Genomic DNA, 19,044 nt, shown 5'->3' on the forward strand with positions numbered 1-19,044 from the left:
AGATAAAAGACAATAACCTTTCTCCAAGTTGACCAAATTTTTTTGTTATTTTTCATTCTTTCAGGGAATTGGATTGTCTAAGTAGATGGATATTTCATTTGCCTTGGTAATCCATCAAAACATACTTGACATTGTGGTTGCTTTTCTTTTTCAGTATCATCATTTTCTCCAGAGAGGAAAGTTAGTTCTGTCCTTAGATTGTTCTGGATCACTCCATTAGCTGACTACTGCAATTGTCAACAAAATTTCTGTCTTAAGATGTTTTCTTCACTTTAGTCTATAAATGAAATTGAGGGCATCTCTGAAATGTCACTGCCATGTCTTGTTTGATGTCTATGTCAGATTACACTTTGCAGTATGATCTGGAAATTGTCAGAAAACCTGAATGTGTGCTTTAGTATGATATTAGTTTGTTTAGACCAATTATTACTGCTGCCAATACCTGTTTTTTATATAGTGCTGAGATATCTGTAGAAGACAACCACTTTATAGAGAAGGGTTAATACCCTTATCCCTGGTTTAAGATGGGGAGCACCATTGTAGAAAAGGAAAGTTCCTTGCCCATAGTCACTCACAGAATCAGTGGCAGAGCTAGGCTTAGAATCTGCATCTTCTTTAAGCAATTATTTAGTGATGGGTTCTTAAAAGTAGTGTGGTATTAGGAGGGCAGACTATGTTTTGGATTAAATAAGACTAATATTTTCTTTCTAATAAGAACATTGCATAACCTATGAAAAATTTTGTCCTGATATGTGGAATTGTCTCTATCCAGATTTTTGTTATCCCTACTAAAGAAAATAGATTGCTTTCTGCCATTGTCTGTTTAGCCAGCTGTAAGCCCTATTGGACAGATTGCATGGTATGCTGATTAATGATATAGGCTGTGGGTGATGAGCCAACTGTGTAATGAGGTCCATAGCTTCCAGTGTATTACAGAAATGCCATTGATCAATATAACCACATAGTCTGTAGTATCTTCTGCAAAGTAAATTTAGACTAGTGGGGAAAAGTGGTGTAGCCCCTGAATAGCTGCTGCAGTGCTACACAGCTGTGCTTGTTTTTAGAGGAGGATTAAATTTAATCTAAGGATTTGAAGGTTTGGTGGTTTGGGGTTTTTTTTTACCTTGGTATATTTCTTACTGTGATTATGGGCATCTCCCTACCCCCATTTTTCTTGCAGAATAAATCCAAAAGACTTAATATGCATGTGATAAATTTGGGAGATTGTATTTCTACATGTGCTTAAAAAAGTGTTTGTTTTATATCCCAGCATCCAAGGGCAGGAGGCAGAATAGCTTGATGAATTCTGACAAACAGCATGCTGTTTTATAAAATGTTACTAGATCAAGCTGTCAGATGTCAGAGACTGTATATGCTACTTTTGTAGCTGAATATACATTTTATTTATATAGAATCAGCACTGGTTAAATACTTTCCTTTTTAGAGAATGCTGAAAATACGTAATATGTTTATGACTTTCATTTCACATTTTTAATGCAGTAATTCTGCTATAGGAATGGGTTTTTTTTCATACTGTGTCCTGAACAATCACCAGCATCGCTGCTTCGAGGCTATATAAATTCAGATTGTAGAGCAGAGTTGGCTCCTAATTTTTTTTTCTTATGAGTTTTTACTACAGCAATGACATGAGGTAATTCATTTACTTATTATTACTATTCTATTAAAATTTCTGTAAATATCTCTTTCTAATTTATAGGTAGTAGCTCAATTCCAAATTTCTTTCACATCATGAAGCGGCAGTTTACTGAAACAGAGTGGGATGTAATCAAGTCTATGAGTAATGAATGGATGCAGCTGGATATGTTTCATCGGCACTGGGTAGTACTTTTTTTCCTATTTAAAGACTGCAATGCTATAAACTGCACTTTCTCTTTTGATATATTTTGTTATTTTCATTATGGTAAAACTGTATACTTTTTATAGTTATGTGTTCACGTGGAGATAATATTTTAATCGGTTTTATATTTTAGTGATTTTTTTTTTAACGTCAGAATAATTTTGAGAACCATAGTACAGCTCACATTTCTAGAAGGATTTATGAGTAGTTTTAAACACATAACCCAAACAAGGTGCCACTTGATAATTCCAGTTCCATGTTCATTATAATGCAGCAAGTTAGGCTAGGTATTTAACAATGCTGATAACTTTTTCTCTTGATAATTGCATCAGTCTACCCTCACATTTACAATAGTATAAGTCTTAAATTTATTTGGTCTACAGTGTCTGCTTAGAAGTAATGTTTATAGAACAGTTTCAAAACAGCCAGTATTAATAAAATGCATTTATTCTGTGTTTCAGGCCTTAAAGGAAAGCTTCTTAAAGGCTATTGGAGTCGGAATTGGCTTTAACTTGCAAAGAATTGAATTTAATGTGTCCCCATTGCAACTGGAAATAGGGAAGGTGTATAAGGAGACAAAAATGCTTCTGGATGGAGATAAAGAAGAAGAGTGGACATTTGAGGTAAGAACTATTCAAATTCATTTTTTCAATAATGATAAACAGTCTCAACACTATGGTTGCATTGCACATTTGATTTTTTTAATTGCAGCTTCACACCTTTATTCTGTATAACCACATTGAACATACATCAGTCAAAACTTAGGATATAAATCCACAGCATTTTAAAGTATTTTTGATGACTGCAAAAACACCACAGAGATTTGTTCATTATAATGGTTTTTAATTTTTTTCTGTTCCTAGGGTATATTTCTTGCACTCTATGAAATTCCTCCTAGGGTGTGCAGGAAGTTCACTTGAAGCATATTCAGACCTGACTTCTGAACAGTGTCTAAGGTTTTAAAGTTCTTCATCAGTTGGTCTAGAATGGGACTAGCAATTAACTAACCCCATTAGTTAGTGTTTATGTTAAATATTTGAAATGGAGGAGGTGTCTTCAGCTCCTTTGGGTTTCTTACTTCTTGTCCATAAAAGCTGGTAGAAATGTGCTTTTGTGGGTTTGAAGTTACCATGTGCTAATTGGCTGCTGTCTGTAGGAATGGAGAGATGCAAAAAACTTGCCTTTGCTTGACTGGAACATTAGTTTGTGCTTAATCTTCTGGGCATTGGGTTTGGGGGTTTTGTTTGTTTTTCCTTCTTGAAAGTTATTGAGACTTATCACTAACACATCTATCTTGTTAGATTTGGTAGGAAATGATCAATAGCATCTAATGGAGTTTGAAGGGTGTATAGAGAAAGAACTGATGAGGACATGGTTTAGTGGTGGACGTGGTAGTGTTAGGTTAATGATTGGACTTCATGATCTGAAGACTCTTTTCCAACCTAAATGATTCTATGATTCTATGCAATGATCTCAAATTATTTAATTACCCAAAGAAACCAAGCTTTTAAAAAAAAATAAATAAATCACAATACTGTTTCTCTACACCCCAGAGGCACTTTCATTCAGCCACTTAAAACAAAGGAGAAATGCAAAGACATTGACTTTAAAATTGTCTGTAAAGGGCACCTTGTTCTAGTCTGCCGCAAATTTGTGCAGCTGGTGTATAGCTGACTAGCAATTCAAAGAATACATACTTTGCAATTTCACAAGACAGTCAACTGCACTTTTCAGTAAGAGTATTCAGTTTCCAATATGCATTTACGTTTTGAAAATATGTACATTGCTGGAGACAACTGTTCCAGTAGATCTTCTCTAAATGACAAATTTCTGCTGTATGCTCATTTTGTGTTGTATACAGACTACATGGTACACATGTAGTAAAAAAGAATTAATGGACTAGTAACATTTAACTTGTAGCATAAGTTGACCTCTTCACAGTTTATTCCTATCAGCATTTTTAGCCACATTTGGTTTTAGTGTTATTTTAAAAGTCTACCCATACTAAATCAGCCCTCTTACTGATATTGCCATACTCTCTAGGGATTGAGTATGTAATGAAATTCACTAGTTGGAATTACAGACTGGCAAAAGAAAGTCTTAAGAAAGACTATGACGCATCTGGTAATAGAATGCTTTCTGTATTAATGCTAACAGTGTACCACTGTCAAGGAAGCATCTGCCTCTTCCGATTGACTTCTGGAACTCCTAATTTTGGTATTTGACATGCCTGTGGTTGGTTGAATAAAACAGCCTGAAGATGATGATGTAGACAGCTCCCTGCGTTACTTAAATGCTTTATAATTATTTGATTTTTTCCTTATTACTTAGTAATTACTGCTAGAAGTTTAATTTAATTTTTGTCTGAGGAATGTCTCCCCTTCCATGCTTGCCCTCCTGCTTCCCAAGAGCACAGCCTTATAACAAGGCAGAATGTAGTACTTTAAAGAAAGGATTTATTATCAAGTTTCATTTAAATACAAGCTCAATTGGGATATAATTTCATTTAAATATCAACATTTATCAAAATGAAATTGGAAAAAAACAACTAGTTTTTCATTTACCAATCCCCAGCGTAAAATTAAGCATCTCTTTCCTTTTTTGTCTTCTCCCAAGTTTCTTTTAATTTTGTGCCCATTTTCTTACTTACAAAAGTCTTTTTTCCTTTCATTATTTGCCCTTGAGCCAAACTCTTTAAACAACCTGTTAACTGAAAACACTAATTTTGAGAAATCTGGAAGAGTCACTCCAGAGAGGTCATTAAGAATCACCTGTAAGACTGCATATTACTGGTATAGTATTTTCCTAGTGTTCCCTGTTGTGCTGAGTTTGCTTGAGTGAACATTTTCTATCAAATAAAAAAAATACAATGACCTCACTTCTATTTTTCAGATCTGCCTGTATCTTTGTGATAGGAGATGTTCAAAGAGAGCAAGGCTGTTTAAAACCCAATTATCACATATTTTGGATTGTCTTGTTTTAAAGAGAATCTAACTTACCAAAAACAGAAAAGAGAAATAAAGGGGATTTTACCCATTTAAATATTCTGAAATGTCGTTCAGAAAGTACCATGTAATGTGAAAAAAGCAACTTAAAAGCATAAAGACTAGAAAAAGATCTGCCATCTTATTACACTTGTCATGACAAAAAGGTCAAGTGAAGTACTAGTGAATCAGAGCAAATCAAAGCTGACACTGTTCAGACACCCTGTAACTGTTCACAAGAGCAAAGTCCATTCATATTGGAGATAGTATTTTCTGTGAACATTAAAAAAATTTTTTTCTGTTATTTTGTTGTAAATACCAAATGAACTACCTTGTTGTGTAGTTGACCGTTTGCTGTCCCTTTACCAAGGGTTTAGTTGTTTTGTTTTGTTTTTCTCAAAGTGTCTTTCCCCTCCTCTGCTCCTCAGACATTTTTGAGCTTAGATAGAAGGCAGTAGCTCAGAAACAGCCTATTTGATTTTGATGGAATGGTTTAGCTTTAGGCACTTGTTTTCATACAGTACTCTAGAGGTTGCTACTCAGATTCCCTCCAACTATTTTGGAAGGAGTAGGAGAAAAAATACAGTAAAACTTCATTTAAAACCATGTCCTGGTTTCAGCTGGGATAGAGTTAACTGTCTTCCTAGTAGCTGGTACAGCGCTATGTTTTGAGTTCAGTATGCCATCAATGTATTGCAGGTGTTCCGGAGCTTCACCTTTTTCCAGTGCAGTCTGGATTAGTCCATGGCAAATGGTGGGACTGTGTTTCCACCCCTGGGACAATCGATTCCAAGTGTACTGGACACCCCTCCAAGTAAAGACAAATTGTGGACGACACTCTGCTGCCAGAGGGATTGAGAAAAACGCATTAGCAGTGTCAATTGTAGCATACCACTTGGCTGCCTTTGACTCTAGTTCGTATTGAAGTTCTAGCATATTTGGAACAGCAGCACTCAGCGGTGGCGTAACTTCATTCAGGCCGTGATAGTCAACTGTTAGTCTCCACTCCCCATTAGACATTCGCACTGGCCATATGGGACTATTAAAGGGTGAGCGAGTTTTGCTGATCACTCCTTGGCTCTCCAGTTGGCGAATCAACTTGTGGATGGGAATCAGAGAGTCTCGGTTGGTGCGATATTGCTGCCGGTGCACTGTCGTGGTAGCAATTGGCACTTGTTGTTCTTCAACCCTCAGCAACCCCACAATCGAAGGGTCTTGAGAGAGACCAGGCAGGGTAGACAGCTGTTCCGTGCCCTCCGTCTCCAAGGCAGCTATACCAAAAGCCCACCGATACCCCTTTGGGTCCTTAAAATACCCTCTCCTGATATAGTCTATGCCAAGGATGCACAGAGCCTCTGGACCAGGCACAATGGGGTGTTTCTGCCATTCATTCCCAGTTAGGCTTACTTCAGCTTCCAATACAGTTAACTCTTGGGATCCCCCTGTCACACCAGAAATACAAATGGGTTCTGCCCCTTTATAACTTGATGGCATTAGAGTGCACTGTGCGCCGGTGTCTACTAGAGCCTTATACTCCTGTGGGTCTAACGTGCCAGGCCATTGAATCCACACAGTCCAATAGACCCGGTTATCCCTTTCCTCCACCTGGCTGGAGGCAGGGCCCCTCTAATTCTGGTCAGAGTATCCAGTATTCACTTCTTGTAAAATTGGCTCAGAAGTCCCTTCAAGAGGATCAGAAATAAGATCAGCCCTTCTACTCTGTTTGGAAACTGGAGCGGCATTTTTCCTGGTAGAATCCCCTTTTGTGGTGGTTTTTCCTCGGAGCTCACGTACCCGTGCATTTAGGACCGAGGTAGGTTTTCCATCCCATTTCCTCATGTCCTCTCCATGATCACATAAGTAAAACCACAGGGCACCTCGCGGTGTGTACCTTCTATATTCTGTCTCTTGGGCAGAGGAGCGCTCACTCCTAATAGCTGAGACATTGGTCCTTACAGGTGGGCAATAGGACATCTCCTCTTTGAATTGCTGGAAATCCTCGGACAGCTTCTCCACAGCCGAAATGCAGGCTTGTAGGGAGGAGGAGAGATTTTCTTCGTATTGACGGAGTTGGCGAGCCACTTCATCCACTGTCGGTGCCTCTTCGCCTTTCCAGGTCATTATTGCCAGTGAGTTGGCATAGGACGATGGTGCGCTCCGTACAAACTTCCGCCACATGGGTCGTGTGCATTGGACTTCGTCTGGATCTTTGGGTAATTGTGGGTTGTCCGGGTCATGATGAATTGTCTCTAGCACAGCTAATTCCCTCAGATATTGGATACCTCTTTCCATGGTTGTCCACTCGCTTGATTGACATATAACATCTTCCTTAAAGGGGTACCTTTCCTTCACACTTGACAGGAGTCGCCTCCAGAGGCTGATGGCTTGTGTCCCTTTTCCAGTTGCCTTGTCAATGCCACCTTCCCTGGCAAGCGATCCCAGCTGCTTGGCTTCCCTACCTTCTAATTCCAAGCTATTAGCCCCATTGTCCCAGCATCGGAGGAGCCAGGTGATAATATGCTCACCTATACGGCGGCCAAAATCTTTTCGCATATCCCGCAGCTCACTCAAGGATAGGGACCGGGTTATTACCTCTGGTTCTGCCTCTTCCTCCTGTTCCCGTGATGACCCTGGTTCGCCTTCATCCTTCACTAAGCGAACTGATTTTTTTGTATATTTCTTTTTATGTACGGGGGCAACTGATACTGGTGCAGGTTGGTCCGCTGGTTCAGTTGCAGTACCGCTCGCCGGGTCTTGGATAACCGCAGTGTCTGTTGCCAAGGTCTGGGTAGCTGCTGTGCTCGTTGCTGGGGCTGGAGGGACCTCAGTGCCCGTTGCCGAGGTTTGGGTAGCTGCCGTGCCCATTGCCGAGGCTGGAGGGGCTGCAGGGCCTGTCGCTGAGGTTTGGGTAGCCACAGTGCTCGTCGCCGGGGCTGGAGGGGCCGCAGTGCTCGTTGCCGAGGTTTGAGTGACCGCAGTGCTCATCGTTTTGTTGTTAGGTCCAGAGACCTTCTCTTCCCCTTGAGGGTACTGAGTGGTGTCGAACAGGGCTCGATAGGCATGGGCCAGGCCCCAGCACGTTGCAGTAATTTGTATCTCTCTGGAGCTGCCGGGGTGACAGCATACCTTTTCCAAATATTTTACTAGTTCTTCTGGATTCTGCACTTGTTCAGGGGTGAATTTCCAAAACATTGGAGGTGCCCACTTTTCTAGGTACTTGCCCATACTACCCCACACACCCTGCCACTCATAATTACCCAGCCTTGGGGCAGATCTCTGGGTGATTTTCTTAAATAGTTGTTTAAACTTAAACAAGAGCTGAACCACATTCAGAAGCATGCTAATTCCTAGCAGTAGGGCTAGGACCATGCTGGTCCCAACATCCCAAGAGTATTCAAATTTTTCAAAATTCTCAAACACCATTTTAACTGAACTGAAGGAGAAAGGAGAGGGGAAGAAAGGTACGCCACCCATAGACTGGTTTTCCAAGGAGGAAAGGTAAATGGTATAATTATTAATAGTTTCCCACACATGGCTCCCGGAGTATAAAGGTGACAATGCTGAGTGCAAGTACCGGATTAATCCCACAGCCGACGACTTTATCATACCATAAACCAGTGTTATACAATACATCAAAGCGAAAACCTTAATCCACCTCCCATGGATGATAAGCAGCAGAAGAGGGACTACATACAGCAAGCGAGGTGATACATAACAGAACTTTAAAAACCAGAGCAACAACTCTAAGAACACATAAATCAACATAATGACCAGCGACTATTAGACCGATATAATGAATGCTTGTAACAAATTTGTTTTAACAAGCTCTGGTCAGGTTTGTTGTTATCTCAACCCTTTGTGCCCCACGTTGGGTGCCAAAAAGGACTGTCGTGGTTTAACCCCAGCCAGCAACTAAACACCACGCAGCCGCTCACTCACTCCCCCCCACCCAGTGGGATGGGGGAGAAAATCGGGAAAAGAAGCAAAACCCGAGGGTTGAGATAAGAACGGTTTTAATAGAACAGAAAAGAAGAAACTAATAATGATAATGATAACACTAATAAAATGACAACAGCAATAATGAAAGGATTGGAATGTACAAATGATGCGCAGTGCAATTGCTCACCACCTGCTGACCGACACCCAGCCAGTCCCCGAGCTGTGATTCCCCGCTCCCACTCCCCAGTACCTATACTAGATGGGACGTCCCATGGTATGGAATACACCGTTGGCCAGTTTGGGTCAGGTGCCCTGGCTGTGTCCTGTGCCAACTTCTTGTGCCCCTCCAGCTTTCTCGCTGGCTGGGCGTGAGAAGCTGAAAAATCCTTGACATTAGTCTAAACACTACTGAGCGACAACTGAAAACATCAGTGTTATCAACATTCTTCGCATACTGAACTCAAAACATAGCACTGTACCAGCTACTAGGAAGACAGTTAACTCTATCCCAGCTGAAACCAGGACAAACCATAATTTTAATTTTAAGATATGTCTGCTATGTGTGTTAAGTATGCTTTATTCACATAGGCAGTGCATACTTCACTCATTTTAAAAAGGTAAATTTGTTTAGTAATAATTAAAAGTTTACTAGCCCAGTGAAAAGTGATACAGTATTTGTCAGGGTGTTAATTTAGGATGAAGTCATTATTCTGATGATTATTATGAGTAATTCTATATGCTCCATTTACTTCCTTTGAAGAAAATAAACTTACAGAATGAAGTACTAATTAATAAAAGTGAAAGAAGTTGATTGATTAAATTATAAAACTTCCCATAATTGTTAAGAGGTAAACGTAAGTTTAGAATATATATATATCTCTCTATCTCTGTAGCAGATCTGATATGTGGAAAAAAAATCCTAATTACTGATTTGCAAAATGGGAAGCGTATTCGTGATTCTTTCCTTATTGGTCCCAGTTTTGTACAGTTAATCAGGAAGAATGGCTAGATAGCACTTATTGGCATCTATATTGAAGAAAAATCTTACATGAGACATAAGACACTTCTGTTTTGGTCCCTACCTCAATTTTGGATACAACCAGGTTATAAAGGAAGCACCCACTTTATCCTAAACCTTATTCAGCGATTAAGAATCACGTGGCATCACTGCTGCTACACAAATAGTTGTTTGCCTTTTTTCACAACAAATATTTGCTTGTTTTCTCTATAAGCAAGCACATTACTTCCAGAGTATGAATTTCAAACTGAGATTACCTGAGTCAATTTGAAATACATCTAGTAATTGGTGTTGATGTGCAACTGTAATGGAGTCTTTCACCCACAGTAGAAGAAGTTAATCCTTTTGTATTGTCAGGAATAAATAGGAATGAAAACTCTAAGACTAGCTAATCCAACTGGATTGACACAGGAATCGGTTCTGCTGGCTGGGAAGGTACAGTTTCCTCATAACCTGTCTGTTGTTGAGGGAATCCAGAATGATTTGAATCCCAGACACATCATTTTGCTGAGACTTTGAAATTAGTTCATTGTAAGTTTCAGTGTGCCTGTAGCTTGAACAGCTCTAGTAACACTTTTGTTTTTCTCTGCACAGAACCAATTTTGATCCATTATATGTTTTCTGGTTTATAGAGAAGAATCTTAACAAAACAAAGGCAAAGAATTCCTCCTTTACCTCAGAGGAAATCCTGTACAGTTGTCCTCTTTCTCTTTTTGTTTAATCTTCTATTTCTATTTAAAAAGTTGGATTTATTTAATAAGCCGGTATAGCAGTATCTCCAGATGAATAGGGGAGCAAGCTGTTTTTTATGGTTTCTACATGTTTCGTTAACTCCATACCTTAAAGTTTTTGCTGGCCGCTAGTAGGGGCCAGGAAGGATCTCCTTCCCTTCTGCATTTGTTTTGGATTTACATTTCTCTGAAGCAGCAAAGATAAGATGAAGGGCATAGTTTGTTATGTTGTATTGTAAGATGCTGAAACCTCTTTTGTGATCACAGAGGATATGTGAAGTAAACGAGTTGGAACCTTCTGAATTTGTTATCCATTGGGCAGGGTCTCTGGAGGGGAATGGTCCCTGTTATCTAAAGAGTCATTATTATCTAAAGAGTAAATGTAGTTTTGAGCTGACAAAAAATTATTTAATTAACAATATATAAAAGACTTTATCTATAATATGTTTATAGTTGCACAAACAAGGAGTAATGCATAAATTCACTTCACAAAAAGAAATTTCTGTGCATTTAGCTTAAAGCTGTAACACAGTTGTTTGCAGACTTCTGACTACAGATATAGGCCACTGCTGAATGGCCTGTGCTGTGTCCCCTGTTCTCATCAGTCTTTAACCTCTTGAACGTGCAAAGGATGAAGAAGGGGGAAATGAAGTGATGGAAAAACTGAATGTAGTCATTTTTTTTCTCTAGACAAACACAAAACACTGCCACCCTAGAACTATATAAATTGTTTAGCAAGACTTGATCAAACATTTAATTTTCATAGTCTTTTTTATTTTTGAGGAAGTTATAGAAATGTGTGTGATGTGTACAAATGGTTAGATTTCATCAAACTTGAGGTAGCATTCTTTATGCTTGACTTATTTTCAATCTTGTACACTAGTAATGGAATGGAAAACCTAGTAAAATACTTTGTAGTACGTATACCTATAGCTCTTGCAGTTGTGGGAAATATGCCTTACAGTGCAGATTTGTTAGTGCTTCTCAAGTGCATGAAATATTTCTCCTCATCTAGACAGAACTTAAATAGTTGCTTTCTTACTGGTGCTTTGCAGAAAGGTAAAACAACAAGAGCTTGATGTTTTGTTTTTAAGTAGGTGAGAGTGACAAAGTTCACTGCTGAATCTGTCAAATAGGGACAGTTTTGGTGCTGAAGAGATCAAAGTAAAAACAGTTCTACTCCCACACCAGCACCTATCTGCCAAGACACCCACATCTTTGCCAGTAGAGTCCCCCAGTCTTATAGTTGTACTGCTGCTACACATGACTAGAGCAGCTGCTGTCTTGGCTGAGCTGGATTGACTAGATCTGAGCTGAGCATCTTGGACTTTTTTTTTTTTTTTATATACAAGGCTGTTTGGGAATCACAAAAATGGTATCCTTGCAACTGAAATCTTTGAAAATCCCATCTAGTAGATGAACTGTAGAGAAGCCTAACGCAGACTGACAGCATTGTTCTAAAAGACATTTTGCTTAGATTAAAAGGAAAAAAAAGAAGCAGCCAACAACCTGTCAGAGGAAATAGGACATCATGATGCTTTCTTTATACTATAATATAGTGCAGTTAGAGTATTTCCCAAGGAAGTGGAAATTGGAGGTTCAATCATACCTCCCAGGAGAATATCCAGACTACTAGGTGATTTTCAGATTAATGGTGATATCTAAATTGTTCATTTTTCTAGGTAAAATTCTTGTTATTCTTGATTTCCATTTCAGAAAGTTTGGGAAATAATGTGAAAATTTGGGGGTAAAGAAACAAGGAAAACATTATTTCTCCCCCCCTACATATATTAAAAAAAAAAAAAAAGCCAACAGGATTACGATTTGACTACTGAATAAACATTTTTTCAGAAACAGTATATAAAGGGGTTTTTTTCTGAAATAAATTGTTTAGGATGAATTCTTAGTCTTTCTAGAGGAAAACAGTTTTAAACAAAACTATTAAGTAGATAAACAATATTACTAAATATATATTTGTATATCTAAAAATGTTTTTTTTGAGGAAAATTGGTTCATATTTACACAGAGCAGTGCTCAGACTGCTATGTCAGAAATTTGAAGTTGTGATCTTACATGCTGTCTGAAGCCAAGAGTGAGAGAGTCATTGGTTTAAGTTTACACTTATATCGTTGTTTTTCAGAATACCTCCCAGAAGTTCACAGTTGATCTCATTGGAAAACAGATAGCTAAGATTGGTTATATGGCTTATGACTTAGAAGGGACTGGTAAAGGAATGCTAAGGTCACAAACTTGAATATAAATATCTAGAAATGGGTGAGATGATGGTGACCTGTAGCAACCAGTTCAGCCCTAACTTTTTAATGTATCTGCCTCCTTGAGCTCTCCAACAAAACTGCTAAAAAGGACTGTTGCTTTTTGAATGTCATTGTTTTAAAGTATTTTAAATGATGTTCTGCTATTGTTCTGAACCAAGTTCTAAGCATTTATATAGTCTTTGCTGGAAACAGAGTAAAGAAAATGCATTTACATTGCCATTTTTCATCTTTACTAGGAAACTCGGTTAGATGACCATCATCATGTTGCAGTGGCTCTCGGCAAACAGGAGGGATTTGGACAGAAGCATTCTGATGTAAGAAATTATGAAACGTTTTCAGGTCTTGGTAACTAATCACTTGAACATAAACTTAGTCTGATGCTGTAGCTAAAAGTGTGTTATCTCAGATGTAGGGCCAAGGAGAAAGATTATCTTAAGCACAGTATTAACCAGATTGTTACTGAACTGTTACCTCTAGTTCTGTTTACCTGACTATTTCAGGAAAGGTCTGGGCAGGAAAAATGGTTTCAGAGGACAGCAACAGATAATGTTGCTGGAATGTATGTGTTACAGTGTTCAGTGTGTTCATTCAAGAGAAGATTAAGTGATTTTTGTCACAGCCTGCTAGTACTCATGTGGGAAAGATGGTTTTCACAGAGGGAAATGGAGACAGTTGAACCAATCTGGACTGCTAAACTAGTATGGCATCTCACCAAGTTGATTTTAATCAGGGACTGTCAGTGCATGTATCCCAGAGCAGATCCATCTCTCAAACACCATTATGACAAGATAACCCTTGAGACACAAGCAACAACAACCAACAGATGGGAAGAACAGCAGTGTTAGTCTTCATTCCATGTGGTCTCTATATTGAGAGAAGCAACAAAGCTACTTAAAAGCTTTTCAGGTTTTTCTGTGTAATTTACTTGGGTCATGCAAATAGCAATAAAAGTCAAATTTGAGGCAGACTGGCAAGTTGTAGCTGAAATAGCCAGAGAGTCAGCAAAGGAAAGTGTGACAAATGGCCAGATTTGTCTGTGGTGGTGTAGTTGCTCACAAGAAAATGGGTTAGTTGTTTTCTGTTATTTAGATATAAAGATTCTGCCAGGAACTGGAAAAAAAATAATTAGTATATGAATGGATAAAACGATGAAAGTGGTCATGCACACATCTATCATGGTCATAAAGTCTGAGTCTGTGTTCATGGATAACACAGAGAGGCAGACCTTTTGACTAGAATTGGTTAGATTAAAAAAAGAGGTTTAAACCACCTTTGAGGATTTACTGTGTTAAATCAGTGCTCAAATACTCTTTAAGAAAATACGTGCATTCTGTTTGATAGGACATACTTAAGTTCCCAGTGGGGCTGCATATCATCCTCCCTACAGGAGTACTGATAAATGTCAGTCTGAGGTGAAAAGAAGGTTGCTATGATTTCTAAAGACAATTACCTAAGTATTCTACAAAAGTCCAGGATTTTTAAGTATTGACCTTCACCATCACTGCCACACAGCTTAAAATTATCATAGGAAGAATAGGCATGGTATCGAGAGTTACGATGAAAAGTCTTCGAATCAAGAGAAGTCTCAAAGGCATACTTGTCCACTGATTAAATTTGTGATGACCTAAATTTCATTAGCTCAATTCACTGAAAAAAGGTCATTTTAAATAGGACAAGTGAGCATTCTGTGACTCCCTGTCCTGGTTTCAGCTGGGATAGAGTTAATTGTCTTCCTAGTAGCTGGTACAGTGCTATGTTTTGAGTTCAGTATGTGAAGAATGTTGATAACATTGATGTTTTCAGTTGTTGCTAAGTAGTGTTTCGTCTAAAGTCAAGGATTTTTCAGCTTCTCACACCCAGCCAGCGAGAAAGCTGGAGGGGCACAAGAAGTTGGCACAGGACACAGCCAGGGCACCTGACCCAAACTGGCCAACGGTGTATTCCATACCATGGGACGTCCCATCTAGTATACAAACTGGGGGGACTGGGAGCGGAGGGATCGCCGCTCGGGGACTAGCTGGGTGTTGATTGGCGGGTGGTGAGCAATTGCACTGCGCATCATTTGTACATTCCAATCCTTTTATTATTACTGTTGTTATTTTATTAGTGTTATCATTATCATTATTAGTTTCTTCTTTTCTGTTCTATTAAAACCGTTCTTATCTCAACCCACGGGTTTTGCTTCTTTTCCCGATTTTCTCCCCCATCCCACTGGGTGGTGGGGACAGTGAGTCAGCAGCTGCGTGGTGTTTAGTTGCTGGCTGGGGTTAAACCACGACACTCCCCAATATGGAAATGAAGTGAAAATTTCTGTACTATTGTATTGTGCTTTTTCAGGACTCCTTCTAACAGGAATGTGGAGGAAATGAAAGTGGCCTTCTTACTAACAGAACTGTAAAAAAGGATTCTATGTATTGCTAGATGCGTTGAGAGGAAAAGGTGTTCTTCATCTTAATTTAAAAAAATTAAGTGTGTAGACATTATGCAATTGCTTCAGGATGTCAGTGCTTGTTTCTGTTCCCTCTCTGCTATCACAGGAGTAATTCATTATGTCCTGTTTGCAGAACATGTACTTTCAGTGAGCTTTCTTCCCAACCTGATAGCAAGTACCTACAAGTCACAGGAAAGACCAATTGTTACTTTGAAGTACTGTAATTTAAGTTCTCTAGTGTCAAGACTCTTAACAAAATGTCTGCTAGTGATTGCTATATGCTTGAAGAGACAGAACATTTATCTGCACCGTTACCTACATCTAGACAGTTATCTGAGGCAGATTTCAATGAAAGTTGGCTGAATTTATAATTCTTTATAATTCCTATGTGGGCTATAAATACCTTTTCATCTATCACTTGCTAAATTTCACAGGACTTGTGATGAATTCAGTCAGAGCACACCTGTCTTCAGACAAGCGTGTGCTGAAGTTCAAACGAGATCTGTTAACAGTCTTCTCAGCTCTGAGGCTTAGTTCATATTTGGTATGCATCTGTGATGTCACTCGCATGGCTCTAGGCACAGTTCCTGCAGCTTTACCTCATCTCCAAAATGCCAGATGAACAGGAATGTCTCAATACCATGTCCCTTGTGCGAGGATATAAAGTGACAGGCAGCTTAATTAACTTTTGCTTTCAGTCTGCATTGGGCAACTTTGAGTTTTGCTGTGCTGTTACAACACACACGAACCATTTTGTTGTCTCTCCATTTATTCCTAACAGTAGCTTACTGCTCAAATGCTGAAGCAGAGAATAGATATTTTTGCTCTTTTACCTATTTACTAACCTACCTTCATTGATGTGACAGGAAGGGATAACAGAATCTACAAAAGAGGCCTCAGATGGGGCCACCTCCAGTGCTTGCATGTAAGCAAGCAAGTACCTACAAGGCACCATTATAGACAAATCCCCCAAACCCTCTCCAGGAACTCAGCATGCTGGGGTGCCTCTTTAAAGTGCCTATACACTGGTGCACACAGTATGGGGAATAAACATGATGAGTTAAGAGATCTGTCTGCAGTTGCAGGGCTACAGTCTTGTTGGCATCATGGAGATGTGTTGGGATGGCTCCCATGGCTGGAGTGTTGCGATCAAGGGGTACAGGCTCTTCAGAAAAGATAGGCAGGGAAGATGCAGAGGGTGAATTGCCACTTTTGTGAGAAAGCAGCTGGAGTGCATGGAGCTCTTCCTGGGGATGGATGAGGAGCCAGCTAAGAGTTTATGGGTTAGGTTTAAAGAGAGGACAGGTCAAGGTGACTTTATAGTGAGTGTCTGCTATATGCCACCTGACCAGAAAGAACAAGTGGATGAGGTCCTCTACAGACAGATAGGAGCAGCCTCATGTTCACAGGCCCTGGTCATCATGGGGGACTTCAAGCACCCCAGTATCTGCTGGTGCGACAACACAGCAGGACATAAGCAATCCAGGAAGTTCCTGGAGTCCATTCATGACAACTTCCTTCTCCAGATGATAGAGGAGCCAGTGAGGAAAGGCATTCTGCTGGACCTCCTACTCCCCAACAAGGAGGGGCTTGTTGGGGATGTGAAGGTCAAAGGCAGCCTTGGCTGCAGTGAGCATGAGATGGTGGAGTTCAGGATCCTGGGGGCAGGGAGGAGAGCTCACAACTCTGGACTTGAGGAGAGCAGACTTTGGCCTCCTGAAAGATTTTCTTGGAAGAGTCCTGTGGGATAAGGTGCTGGAGCATGTCCAAAGATGAGCAACAAAGCTAGAGCACAAGTCTTATGAGGAGTGGCTGAAGGAACTGGGGTGGTTTACTCTGGAGAAAAGGAGGCTGAGGGGAGACCTTATTGCTCTCTACAACTGCCTGAAAGGAGGTTGTAGCAAGGTGGGGGTCGGTCTCCCAAGTAACAAGTGGTAAGATGAGAGGAAATGGCCTCAAGTTGCGCCAGGGAAGGTTTAGATTGGATATGAGGAAAAATTTCTTCACCGGAAGGGCTATCAAGCATTGGAACAGGCTGCCTAGAGAATTGGTGGAGTCACCATCCCTGGAGGTATTGAAAAGACGTGTAGATGTGGCACTTAGGGATATGGTTTAGTGGTGCACTTGGCAGTGTTAGGTTAATGGTTGGACTTGATGATCTTAAAGGTCCTTTCCAACCTAAAGGATTCTATGGTAAGGCCTCAGAGGGAAGCAGGGACCAAGAAAGCTGCTTAATATTCAAGGATCACCTCCTCCAAGCTCAATAGAGTTCCATCCCAATGAATATGAAGTCGGGAAAAAACGCCAGGAAGCCTGTGTGGATAGACAAATTGCTTCTAGCCAAACTCAAACACAAAAAGGAAACATACAGAGGATGGGTAACCTGTGTGGAATACAGAAACATTGTCTGAGCATCCAGGGACAAAATTAGGAAAGCTAAAGCCCAGATGGAATTGAATCTGAACAGGGATGTCCAAGGCAACAAGAGGAGCATCTATAAGTGCATAGGAAACAAAGGGAAAATTAGGGAAAATGTGAGCCCTTTGCTCGATGAGACAGAGGCCCTGAGTACCAGGACATGGAAAAGGCTGAGGTACTGAATGCTACCCTTGCTTCAATCTTTATTAGCAGGACTGGCCTTCAGGAATTTCAGGTCCCAGAGACCAGAGGGGAAGCAGCAAGGAAGATGTATGTAGCCCTGGTGGAAGAGGAACAGGTCAGGGAATACTTAAGTAAACTGGATGTACATAAGTCCTTGAGCCCTTATGGGATGCAGCCACAGTGCTGAGGGAGCTGGCAGATGTCATTGCAAGGCCACTCTCAATCTTTGGTTGATCATGGTGGCTGGGAGAAGTGCCTGGAGACTGGAGGAAAGCAAATGTCACTCTATGTTCAAGGAGGACCCGAGGAATTACAGGCCTGTCATCTTGATGTCTGGAAAGGTGGCAGAGCAGCTAATTCTGGAAACCATTTCCAGGCACATCAAGGACAAAGGAAATCATCAGGACTAGTCAGCATAGCTTCACCGAGAGCAAGTCATGCTTGACCAGCTTGGTAAACTTCTAGAATGAAATGACTGGCCTGCTAGATGAGGGGAGAGCAGTGGATATTGTCTACCTGGACTTCAGTACCTTCTACCTCTGACACTGTCTCTCATAAGATCCTCCTAGAGAAATTGTTGATGCATGTACTGGATAAGCAGGCAGTGAGGTGCACTGAAAACTGGCTGAATGGTTGGGCCCAGAGTGTGGTGATCAGTGTCACGAAGTCTGGTTGGAGGCCAGTAACTAGCGGTGTTCCCCAGGGGTCAAAACTAGGTCCCGTCCCATTTAACATCTTCATTAATGATCTGTATGATGGGGCAGTGTACCCTCAGTAAGTTTGCTGGTGATGCAAACCTGGGAGGAGTGGCTGATATGCCAGGGGATCACGCTGCCATCCAGAGACACCTTGACAGGCTGGAGAAATGTGCTAACAGGGACCTCATGAAGTTCAACAAAGAGAAGTGCGAAGTCCTGAACCTGGTGAAAAAGAACCCCAGGCACCAGTATATGCAGATGGCCACCCAGCTGGAAAGCAGCTTTGCAGAAAAGGCACAGGGGGTCTTGGTGGACACCAGGTTGTACATGAACCGGCAATGAGCCCTTGCAGCAAAGGCGGCTGATGGTATCCTGGGCTGCATTAGACAAAGTATTAGCAGCAGGTCAAGAAAGGTGATCCTTCCCCTTTACTCACTACTGGTGAGGCCACATCTGGAGAACTGTGTCCAGTTCTGGGCTCCTCAGTACGAGAGACATGGACATACTG

General features: G+C 40.5%; 1 protein-coding gene across 4 annotated transcripts in view; it reads left to right on the top strand.

Annotated features, from left to right (window-relative positions):
* Positions 1–19,044, top strand: part of AASDHPPT (aminoadipate-semialdehyde dehydrogenase-phosphopantetheinyl transferase) — a 73,420-nt gene that overhangs the window by 19,780 nt on the left and 34,596 nt on the right. For all 4 annotated transcript variants that reach the window (XM_052812913.1, XM_052812914.1, XM_052812915.1 and 1 more), the window contains exons 3-5: positions 1,718–1,839; positions 2,320–2,481; positions 13,043–13,120. In XM_052812913.1, coding sequence (XP_052668873.1) covers positions 1,718–1,839; positions 2,320–2,481; positions 13,043–13,120 — 362 coding nt within the window. The remainder of the gene's footprint in view (positions 1–1,717; positions 1,840–2,319; positions 2,482–13,042; positions 13,121–19,044) is intronic.

The sequence above is a fragment of the Harpia harpyja genome, chromosome 17 (genome assembly GCF_026419915.1).
Source record: "Harpia harpyja isolate bHarHar1 chromosome 17, bHarHar1 primary haplotype, whole genome shotgun sequence".
NCBI lineage: Eukaryota > Metazoa > Chordata > Aves > Accipitriformes > Accipitridae > Harpia > Harpia harpyja.